Here is a 12064-nt window from a genome sequence, read left to right as displayed (position 1 = left end):
CTTCTTCTTCTTATTTATGGAAAAAGGGTACCGAAGACAACTCTGTTTACAAAATTGGTGAGTGTTACATATACACACCTGGGAACTGCATTAAATATGAAACAGATAATGAAAGCGTTATATCTTATTCATCCAGCTCCTGTGACAATTGGTTTGTTTCAGGGACGTCTCCAATCAACTCAGATAGTTTTTCAATCAACGAAGATGTTCCCAAATACTCTTTTGTTGCCTATGATTACTCCAACTCCGAAGGATGTATTTTGGTTGAAAAGCTTTCTCATCCAACATCAACATTTTATAAAGAAGGCTGTATTCAAACTTCAACAACTTCTGTTTTATATTCAGTTGTTGATTAAATAGGACAAAAAACACAATATTCGACACCTGATTGCACAGGTGAAGCAACTAGTGTTATAGAATACCAACTTGAAACTTGTGTCTCAAAAGGAATGATTCACTTCTTTTACTCGGCAAATTACACTGAAAGTACAATTATTCCGGATGCGTCATCAAGTTCTAGTGAATCCAACGTCTCTAGTTATTCAAGTAGTTCAAGCAGTTCAATTGATTCAAGCAGTTCAAGTAGCACAGCAACTACTTCTTCTGAAAGTACTTCAGAAAAGTCAAGTGAGACTTCAGAAAAGAAAGATAGTTCAGATGAAAGTTCAAGTGGAAAACCAAACAATGATAATAAAGCTGAAGGATTATTCTTTGGAATGTTGTTAGTTATGATTCTGATGTTGTAATCGATTTTTTTTCGTTTAATTTTTATATTTCAGACTTCTTGGTAAAATAAACAATATGTTGTTTTAATATTTTCACAATGTTTTTTTCTAAATATTTCAGATAATGACGGCGAAACAACAAATGAAAATTGAAAATAAAGTAATTTAAATGATGTCACGTATATTTTTGGCACAAAACTGTAATAATTCAGGAAACTGTTCCGAAACACTTAAAAAGAGTTGTTTCATATTTTTTACTTAAATTTCAAAGTTTAAACCCAATTCTTATTTTAAAATAATAACCTAATATTTTCAGTCAACAAGACAACGTTTTTAGACAGACTTTATAAAAAAATTATTTTAATCAATTAATTCATGGTGTTATTTTGTTGTGATCATCAAAACATAAATTATAATAAAATAATTTCTATTTTTTCTTCTTTTATTAAATAACTAACTATTTTAATTATTATTAATATTAACTAATTTAAATATAAAAATATTTTTATTTTTACAAAACAATTTCAACGAATTGTTTTTTCGAGTTTGTACTAAACCCCTATTATTTTTATTTTTTTTAAGGTATTACTTCTTTATTCAAATTCACAAAATTGTTTATTATATTTAGAAACTAAGTTTATTGATAACAGGGCTTTTAAAAACAAAGTTAAAAAGACAAGGGTTGATTTTTATTGAATAATGGTTTCAGAAAATTTAAAATAAACTTTTTGATGGCAATTCTAATTTAATGTTTGAATAAAACAAAATTGTTTTAACTTGTCTTTTCGATTTTTTGGGGCTTTATTTTTTTAGTTGGTATTTAAAAAAAATAAAAAATAAAAATGGCAAAAGTTTTTCTTTGGTTTTTTATTCAATAAATGAAAAATGGATAATCTGTTGTTCTTTGTGATAACATAACAGCCACATTGTAAATATAACAGTATAATTTGATACTTTGTTGTTGCTGGAAATAATTTTAAAGTAAAATTTACACCTTTAAAATATGCTTCACAAGTCGATGTTCAATTCTGATTAAAACATAAAATAATAATTATCAATTGTTTTTCAGACTTAATTTAACAGACTTTAAGTGTAATTATATTAGTTAACATTATTTCGCGTTTTAAAACAAACTTGATAATCAAACAGAAGATGTTTATTCATTTCATATGATAGATGTATTTGAACTAATTGTTGCACCACTATCCATGTTTTCAATTGTGTTTAACAGTCAACATAAAAAGTTTTTATTCAATACTTACTGTTGAACATAGAGTCAGTCTTTAAACGTTATCTGGTGCCTTTTGGACCATAAAGATTGAAATGTTTCGGGAAGCCGTCCCAAAAACCCATCCCAATTGTTTCGGGTTTTTTCACACTTTACCTAATGCCCGATTTTTAGACAATATTAAAGCTATATTGTCCACTAGATATCGTTTGAGACAAGATAATGTTAAAAGACTGGCTCTATGTTTTATTACAAATATAAAATAAAAAAATAAATAATAATTACTTAAACTTTGGTAAATTTGTGAAAGAAAAATTCTTTGAAATTAAATTTTTATATTTTTATAAAATATGTGCTAAAATTTTGATTTTTGCCATTATTTTAGTTTTTGTGTATTTTTTGATTAACAAAGAAATTGAAGTATAACTAAAAATAATTTGGATTTATGCTATTTATTGAAATCACAATGTAATCGAGTTCTTATATCTTGCCACGTAGGGACGGGGGTTTGAAATTTTGAGAGCCCTGATTGATAATGAAATAAGCCAACTATTACAACGTGTTACATAAAATTATTTTCTTATGTCTTTTATTTGGGTTTTACAAACAAGAACTCTTATGATAATTTATTAAACGGTTGTAAAAACAATTATTATCTTTGGTTTTAATTGATTTATTATGTTTTTTTGTTATAAATTACTTGTGATTAACCTGTTTTTATAAAATAATTATTCGGATAATTTTAAATTGAATTCCTTTAAAGCATTATAGTGTTTGAGACAAATTGATGTTTGTTTGATGTAGTAATACATCGATAATAATTATTTAACATTTTAAATGTAATATTTTGTTGTTGTTTTGTATGAAAAGTTTAAATTTAAAACGTTTTAAAAATGAAAAAATACGTTTTTAGATAACAAAACAAGCAAAAAGATGTTGATTTAACTTTTTATGATCATTATACCTTCATCGAAACAAAACTGTCCATAAACAGTGACACCCCATGGCACAACCAATGTTTTGAGTGCTTTGCAATTATAAAAACAACACTCTCCGATTTTTGTCACCCGTTTTGGAATGTTAATTTGTGTCAATTGTTTACAATAAGCAAAGCACGCGTCACTGATGTCATTTAAAGTTTCTGGTAATGTAACTTCTCTCAACTCCTCACAATATGCAAAACATGCTTCTCCAATACTTTTCACGTTATTTGGTATTTGAATGAGTTTTAATTGAGAACAACAATTAAAACAGAAAGAATTGATACTTACGAGACTTTGAGGAAGTACAATACCTTCAAGTTGCATACAAGCATTAAAACAATATTTTCCTAATAATGTTAGGCCTTCATGTAACACAACTCTACTCATTTTGTAACACCCATACAACGTCTTCTCCTTCAATTCAATAACACTTTTGGGTATATCAATTTCATTCAATGCTTCACATTGATCAAAACAAGCACTTCCAATTGACACAACACTTTCGAGAATATTTATTTGTGTCAATTTTGAACACCGAAAAAAGCACTTGTTTCCTAATGAAGTGACACTTCTTGGTAGTATAATATGACTTAATGAAATGCACTTTGAAAAACATTCTTCTTTAAGTTCACTGACACATTCCGCTATATCCACTGAACTCAAATTTGTACATCCACAAAAGAGCAATTCCGTGTTTATTGTTTTGATGTATTTGTTCTCTAAAAATGAAAATTTTTTGAGTTCTTTGCAATATGAAAAACAGGAATGTCCAATTGAAGTGATTTGTAGTGGAATTTGAAATTCTGTTATATTTGAATATGAAAATGCCAAGTCACCAAGAGAACAAATTTGTGGTTTTGCAGTGTTTAAAACAGTAGTTCCATAAATTTCTCTGTCCCTTTGTGTAAAGACAACATTTTTAAAAAGAATAGTGTCTGTTGTGTTAATTTGGGCGTCTTCATAAGACACTTTATACCACACAATAATACAGAAGAAGTGTCGGGGAGTCTCATTGATATAACGTTCTTCTTTTTTTATAATTATGTTATGAAATGTTTCATCAGAGACACTCCACAAATGAAGTGTTTCGATATTTGGAAAATATTTTTGAATTTTAAATGTCAGCGGAATTGGATTGAAATGAAATTTTTCCATATTATTTTGATACTTTTTGCAAACTATTTGAAGAGTTATAAAATCTTGAAAAGTTGAAAAATACTTTGAAACTACCATCATATGATATCCATCAATCTGTGACATATGTCTTACTTAAATACAAATATTAAGTTGATATTTGTTTTTAAATCTCATAATTGGTTTTAAATTATTTGAATTATTTATTATTTTTGGTATTTTATTATTTTAATTATATTAATTAAAATAGATAAAAATAATTATAATTTAATTATTTAATAAAAATAATTAAAAATAATTATTTTAATTATTATATTTTAAATATTTTTTTTAATTAAATTAAACTATAAATTTAGTTATTTGTGATTATTAGTTGTAATTGTTTTTTTTGCAAAACAATAAAACTAGTATTTGTTTAATAAAATTAACTTATTAAGTATAGTAAATTGTTATTTGTTTTTTTACTAATAACATATAATAAAAATACTATTTACATGTTAAAGTGTGAACTAATAATAAAATAGTAATAAGCTAAAAAAAATCAAATGATTAATACTCCAATTTTATAGTTTTGTTTACTATTAAATCGGCAATTAATTAAAAACCATTTAGTTAATTATATTTGAACTATACCGAACCATTTTAGATTATTTAAATAGGATTCAATTATTTCTTAAAGACTTCAATAATATCGCTGTATATATAAGCTCTTTTTTCAATTGCATCTCTATTCCCAACAACGCACACATTTGCATGTTTAATTCCTTCTTTAATGATTTTAAGGGTCTCGAGAATAGACTGTGGAGTGACATCAAACATCTTTTCTCTCACTTCGTAGTAGTTCTCTCTTGTGTTCTCTTGTAAACACAACTTACAGAATTCAAGAAAAGCCTCAGGACTTCTCGGCATGTCGATTTGTGCGAAAATCCCTATTAAGAACTTTTCAAGTGTGTTCTTGTCCAGTTGCATCGTCTCGACAAGCTTTGGGATCTCTTTATACACTTCAAGTGTCTCAGTGATGTGAGGGTCCCTATACGATTGGAATATAAAAACCCCGTCCGCCTGTGCCGTCACCCACGCCCCATACGCGCCGCCTTCAACTCGCACTTTGTCCCACAGAAAAAGTTTTTCAATAATTTCGCAAAGGCCTTTAAACGAGGAATTCATCGCAAAGTCCAATGCGACAAAATTGAACCCAAATCCAACGTAATTGGTTTTGAGAGGAAAAACGAGCGCCTCGTTTCGGGGGTTTGAAAGTGATAAAAAATCCATCGCCCTAATCTCCCGATTTTGTACGTCTTTTAAAGGCAAACCAACTTCCTCTCTCTTTGCTTCATCTATAACACCCATCCTCATACACTTCCCGATGTCCGTGAATACTGAAAGCATCTCATCTCTCTTCTCTCTCTCGCATGAATAATACAGCGAACACTTTTGAGTATCGAATATCGAAGAATAGATCTTTTCAAGTTCTGTGAGGAACACGTCGCCACGTTGTGCGACGTGTTCCGCGTATTCCTGGACTTTGCGATAGCCAGAGAGCCCATCGGTGAGATCTTGAAGGTATCCCGCCCCTGTTAAATACGATTGAATTCGCACGGAGAGGAGTTTTGAAGGTTCCTCTTTCATCTGATACTCCGCGTCGGAGAGCATAGTCTTTAACTTCTTCTCTAATGTCTTTTGATCAAATTTGATTTGGCTCAACACCTCACCAAGAAGTAAAAGCGCCTCTTTAGAGTTCTCATATAACAGCTTGCCAGTGATTTCAAAGTAAGGGATCACTTTGTTAGCTTCGTCGTGCGCCGCATTGATTCGCTTGTTTGACGTCGAAGTAATTTTGCACTCAATTTTGCCATAGTATTTTTCTAGTAAAGTATTTAATTCAAGAAAACTATGACTTTTCGTGTCAAAACTTTTGAGTAACTTACTCAGTATAGTTGCGGGAACTATTTCGTCTAGTTTTAAACTACTTATATCAAAACTATAAGTAAAGTAAACTATTCCATTCGTACTATTCTCTTTATAATATACAGATCTCACTTTTTCACTCTCCAATCGCTCCATTGTAACATCAACTCCTTTTTTCGCTATATCAGAAATCTTCAGTGTCGGAATTGTACTCTTTTGAATCTCCGAGTCTTCCAAGTTTTGTAGTCTCTTGAGCTCCTTTTCCTCCTCCATAATTTTCTGTATGCATTCCTCATTGAAATTTTGAGATCTTTCTGTGTGTCTTTTTTCCTCCTCGTCGCTCATTTTTTTCATCAGAGTTTGACTTGGCGTGCACAAAACGACGACCTTTCGCAAATTTTTAATAAAAAATTTTTGAATGAGTTCTGCAAAGTACTTCGAATTTTTTTTAATCTTCTCAACAACTTTTTTGATTCGAAAAGATTCAAACAAGTCACTTTTCTCATGCGCAAAGCCTTCTCCTATTTTCATCGCTAAAAGTACTCCTTTTGATGTCCCCCACTCATCCTCGCACTCCCTCTCCTCAAACTCGACTGAATTGATCGCAGCAATTTCTTTCTCTAAGCCAAACCCGTCCCGCCCAACCTTTTCAAGTTCCATCTGGAAAAGATCTTCAAATTCCTCAATCTTTTTAAGATCTGCATTTTTTGCAAAGACGACAAAAGTCGGGTCGCTGTATTCTGTGTCAAAATCGACACTAATTGTCTTCGCTATTTTTAAATCAGTCAATTTCTCGACGAACGCGTTGCCCTCTTTTGCTTCAAAAATTTTTTGAACGGCATTCAGTGCAAATGCCGTTTCATAGTCGATGACGCCCATCCGCCACGCACACACTAAAATTGCGTTGTTCTCGATTTCGTCTTCTTCTCCGATCGGGTACTCAACTTCGATCTTCGTGGTTCTTTCAAGAGGGTCGCCTAATAGAACACTCGTCGCGCCTTCTTTTAAGTCACTTTTAACAGCCGACTTTATCTGCTGCGTGAAGTACATGTCTAAAACTTCAAATTCTGAGGACAACAAAGAAAGAGGAGAATAGAGGACCGTCACGCTGTTACGGGGAGTATAGTGAGAGAAGTAAAAGTCCTGTACTTCTCTATATGTCAGCTGCTCGATTTCAGAAGATATGCCACCTGCTTCATACTGATACGTTCCAGTATAGAGCGCTCGTCTGAGAGCGCGAAGACATATAGAAAGTGGGTCGGTCTCGGAACTCTTCATCTCATTGAAGACGACGCCGTTGACGGTTAAGTCTGGTTTAATACTGAAAGTATTTTGAGACGAGGAGCTTGACATATTTTGGTAACACAAGTTGCTTTCAGCGTCATGAGGATCATCGGAAGTACTAGTGAAAGAGTCTTCACTAGTGGCATCTAGACACCCCTTTTGTTCCCATCGCCATCCTTCTTGAAGGAAGGGGTACTTGTCGTGGCGGACTCTTGGGAGGAAAACTGCGTCTAAATAAACTTTCATTAGATTGAGATAGTCCACCGCATTCATCGAAGAGATCGGATACATCGTCGAGTCTGGCATAGTAAACGCATTCAAAAAGTTCTGGTAACTCACACGAAGCAAATCGGCAAATGGCTCTTTGGTCGTGTAATGATCACTCCCACATAATACAGAATGCTCGATGATATGGGTAATCCCTTTATCATTAATAGCAGGCGTCTTAAATAAAATCGAAAACGTCATATTAGGGTCTAATGTGACCATTTTTACTACTGTGGCTCCACTGTCATCGTGCTTATACACTCGAGCTTCAATATTAAAATCAGTAAGATGCTCAGTACTAAAAAGTGTGAATTTATCCATTTCCTTTTTAGTTGGTGTTTTCGAGTTATACTTGTAAATATTTAATAGACATAAATGTTAGTTTTGAGGTTTTATTTATTAAACTATTAATTAATAATTAAAAATTATTTAATTATTTTAATATTTAATTATTTAATTATTTAATTATTTAATTATTTAATTATTTAATTATTTAATTATTTAATTATTTAATTATTTAATTATTTAACTATTAACTATTAACTATTAACTATTAACTATTAACTATTAACTATTAACTATTAACTATTAACTATTAACTATTAACTATTAACTATTAACTATTAACTATTAACTATTAACTATTAACTATTAAAATAATATAATAATATAATAATATAATAATTAAAATAGTTGCAATAAACAAAAAAAGAAACGACGAACTTTCTAGTACTTAATCCATTGATTATAGATTTATTTTTTTTCAGTATTATTGTCCAAGTCTTGGTACTTTGAAGCCTTCTTTCTGTTATAAAGTATGACACCGGTCACTATCCCACTAATTCCAATGATAATAAGAAGTCCTGCGAGGACTCCTAAAAAGATCCAAAGCCACAGCAAATCACTTTCTTTGTCTTCTTCAGTTTCCCAGAGACATGTCAAATTCTCACCAGGTAAATAAAACCTCAAAGTGTTTGGCACGAGTGTCGGGTTTGTCTCTGGATTTACTATTTTAGTTGTATTTCCATACTCCGCACACACTGAACACTTTCCCTCACTTATTTCATTCACACAGATCTTGTGCTCACAACTCCCATCTTCTTTGACTTCCCCAAAAAGGCACTTCTCACATTTACTCGTGCGCGTCGCGCATTTCTGGCAATTCGGGTCGGCACACAAGAAGCTTGCGCAGTTATCCATAGCATAGCTACACTCCCCGTCGGCGCACACATCGTCGCATCGTTTGCACAAAAAATCGTCCGTTATAAAGTACCCCTTAGTGCACTGAGCGCACTTGACCGTCTTTCCGTCCGTCGTTTCTTTGTACGTCAAACACTTATTATCAATGGGAACACAAACTGATGGGTTTGATGGACTGACTTTATAGCCTATTAGACATCGTGTGCACAAATTGGATGTGTCCCACTCACTGCAATTCGAAGACTTATACACACACAGCGGATGTTTCAAAGTCGTGACTTCATACACACAGGAATTCCCAGAACCGGTGCATGTCGTTTCGTCCGTCGCTGTTGTGTCACAGGTATACGCCGGTAACTCACTTCCTTCCCATTAATCATTTCTCTAGTTAAAATACTAGTAAAACAAACTAATACACCCTTCCCCTTTTTTGACGTATTCCGGTAAACACGCTTGACACGTTTCTACATTCGAAATATACGAACATGAGCCACATCCTATCGAACATGCTATTTAGTTAATATTATTATTATAGTTATGATATATATAATTATAATTTAGAGTATAATTAAGATTATAATTAATATATAGTTAAAATATAATCAAAATGTGTAGTTAAAATTATAGTTAAAATTATAGTTAAATTATAGTTACTGTTATTATTAAAACAATAGTTAAAATATAATAAAAATATATAGTTAAATATATAATCAAAATTATAAATTCAATGGTATAATCAATAGTAGTCATTAATAATATTAATTATAAATATTTTACTATAAAATTAAGGTTAAAATAGCACAAAACAAACCCGTACACACTTTCAATGTCCCATCATATCCAAATCCATTTTCACAAACATCACAATACTCATCAGTACATGCCTTACAATTTTCAATACAACGAATGCACGTCATATTATCGGCATATGTCTTTTCTTTACACCTCTCACACACATCTCCTCTCCACGAGTTCAAACAGTCGGGTCCAAACACTTCAGTCAAATTGGTACACACTCCATTCGATACCACATACCCAAATAAACACGTCGAGCAGACCACCGCCCCGTTCTTTACATCATATATCATACAATTCGCCAAATTCCCTTCTGTTTGTGAATAACATTATTTGGTGCAGAATTAAAATGTTATATATAACATTATTTGAAAACGGATAAAATGTTATATATAACATTTTAAATAACAAACTTTTGCATGTCTTTGTCTCGGAGTGGAGGTAATACCCCGCTAAGCACTTTTCGCAGGTTGCGTGGTTGTCACTGGCAGCGCCATAGTTAGAACAATATGGGTCCAAAGAGATACAATACTTTGAGACGTTCAAGAAGTGACTACTGTCACACCGAGTACACTCACAAGCCGAGTTAAAAGTTTCACAATTGGCGTCAGTGGGACATTTCACACAATGACTGTCGACAAGGCCGTAGGACTTTTTACATGTTATACAATGGCCTTCATGACTCTGAAATCCACACCCATCTTCGCCCTCTGAAAATTAATGTACCATTCTTATATAATATCAAATTATATTGTTTAGTAGCGAATATATACTATATACAAATAGTATATGTATAATTTGTGGTAGTAATTATTCAATAATTAAAATTTTGGTTTGTTATTAATAAATAAATGGTACAGTAAAAACAAACCAACACATGTGTTTTGGTCTGCTTTAAATTTGTAACCGTCTTCACAGGTCTGGCACCAGTAACCATCTGCATTTGTGCAGTGTTCGACAGTTTTGTCTGATGGTTAAAATATAGAAAATGAATAAGTATAACTTCATTCACTCGAACGAACATAAAACCATATCAATATAGTAAAACAATTAACAAAGAATTATTTTAATGAATTCTATTTATTATAATTATATTACTAGACAATGATAACAAAAACAAACAGGAACATAAACCGTTTTGGAGTAAGTACCCATTTTGACACTGTGTGCAAATAGCGGGATTTTCAGGACATTTCAAACAGGAAGAGTGATCACAATCTACGTTTGCTTGTGATGCGAATGATACGAAAATGAAAAGACACAACGTGATCATTGATTGAATGAGTTGTTGTGATTTTTATTTTCAAACCTAAAATTAATTTATTTATAGAATTACATTTTAATTGTATATGAATTTGTTGAATCGAGACATATTTTTTGTGTAACTTTTGGTGGTTGAAAACAAAAATAAAATTATATCGGAAAATAAATTATTTTAGTTTTTTTTTACTATATATATTATTATATTTTAATTTAAGACAACCATTCATTTATTGTCGTAGTTTGTCGATATAAATCTTCTAGTCATCATATTTTTCTTCTTATTTTTTAAATTTATAATCATAATAAATTAAACTATACAATAATAGTATATTTTTATCATTTTTACACACGAAAAAGACGTTATTTTTTCAAATAACATTTTTGTTCAATTATTTGTTCCAAAAAGCATTTGAAATGTTATATATAACATTTAAATTGTTTTTTATTTTGTTATATATAACATTTTAAATAACAAAAAAGTTAATCACCTCCTCCGCCATCTCCACCACCATCACATCCGCCAGCATCAAACCCACCGAAGTCGGCTCCATCTCCATCATCACCACCTCCGAATATGTCAGAGAACCAACCACCTCCATTGTCTGTACCACCAACATCACCAATATCGACGCCATCACCATCATCACCATCACAACTACACTCATCACAATTTTGAAAAAATAGACACGGGCACCCGTCACAGCATCCCGGGGGACATGGCATTGGAATACAACAAACGCAATAAATGTCACAACAACCACATTCACAACATGAACGTTGTTTTTTGGACTTTGGTTTTGTAACCATCGAAGTGCTTGCTGTTGCGATCGATGGGGCTGAGGTATCTTTGTCGTCAGAAATGGGTACTGTCACTGCACCATGAGAAGGAACACCACTCCCTCCATTTTGGTAGGACATTGTCTTAAAATGAAATTCTTATTGATATTTATTTATATATCAAATGTTTTTCGTATTAAATTCTTCATTAGTTTGAGGAATTGAAATTATTATCTGTAAACTGTCTTTTGAAATAAAGCGTTGCAACTTTGTATAATGTATAAATTTTATGTATAAATATTAGTTTATTGAAACTATTATTATGAATAAAAACTGAAACAAATTTCAATGTTTGTTATTAAATTATATATAAACTTTATAAGTTATCCAAAGAACAAAGTTTTACATAATGATTTTTATAAAAATAAAATAATTTAATATACTATTGATAATAGTATTATTATAATAAAAAAGTATTTTATTTGTAATTGGTTTAAGTT

The 12064-nt window shown here is 31.3% G+C and overlaps 4 protein-coding genes across 4 annotated transcripts; all 4 read right to left on the bottom strand.

Moving 5' to 3' along the window:
- Nucleotides 1-2894: 2894 nt before the first annotated feature.
- On the bottom strand, nt 2895-4196 carry EIN_524000 (hypothetical protein; the record flags this gene model as incomplete). Its single annotated transcript, XM_004259215.1, has 1 exon — nt 2895-4196. The coding sequence occupies one exon, from the start codon at nt 4194-4196 to the stop codon at nt 2895-2897; it is 1302 nt and encodes a 433-aa protein (XP_004259263.1).
- Nucleotides 4197-4736: 540 nt separating this feature from the next.
- EIN_523990 (hypothetical protein) lies at nt 4737-7850 on the bottom strand (the record flags this gene model as incomplete). The annotated part of the gene is made up of 1 exon (XM_004259214.1): nt 4737-7850. One exon carries the CDS (start codon nt 7848-7850, stop codon nt 4737-4739), a length of 3114 nt encoding a protein of 1037 aa, XP_004259262.1.
- Nucleotides 7851-8282: 432 nt separating this feature from the next.
- EIN_523980 (hypothetical protein) lies at nt 8283-10797 on the bottom strand (the record flags this gene model as incomplete). Its single annotated transcript, XM_004259213.1, has 6 exons — nt 8283-9094; nt 9140-9238; nt 9541-9837; nt 9938-10234; nt 10396-10491; nt 10647-10797. 6 exons carry the CDS (start codon nt 10795-10797, stop codon nt 8283-8285), a joined length of 1752 nt encoding a protein of 583 aa, XP_004259261.1.
- Nucleotides 10798-11267: 470 nt separating this feature from the next.
- On the bottom strand, nt 11268-11705 carry EIN_523970 (hypothetical protein; the record flags this gene model as incomplete). Its single annotated transcript, XM_004259212.1, has 1 exon — nt 11268-11705. One exon carries the CDS (start codon nt 11703-11705, stop codon nt 11268-11270), a length of 438 nt encoding a protein of 145 aa, XP_004259260.1.
- Nucleotides 11706-12064: the final 359 nt, after the last annotated feature.

This window comes from Entamoeba invadens (assembly GCF_000330505.1).
Source record: "Entamoeba invadens IP1 unplaced genomic scaffold scaff_1105074725813, whole genome shotgun sequence".
In the NCBI taxonomy this organism is placed as follows: domain Eukaryota; phylum Evosea; order Mastigamoebida; family Endamoebidae; genus Entamoeba; species Entamoeba invadens.
Note: the sequence above shows the minus strand (reverse complement) of the source record. Positions and strands in the feature narration are given on the sequence as shown.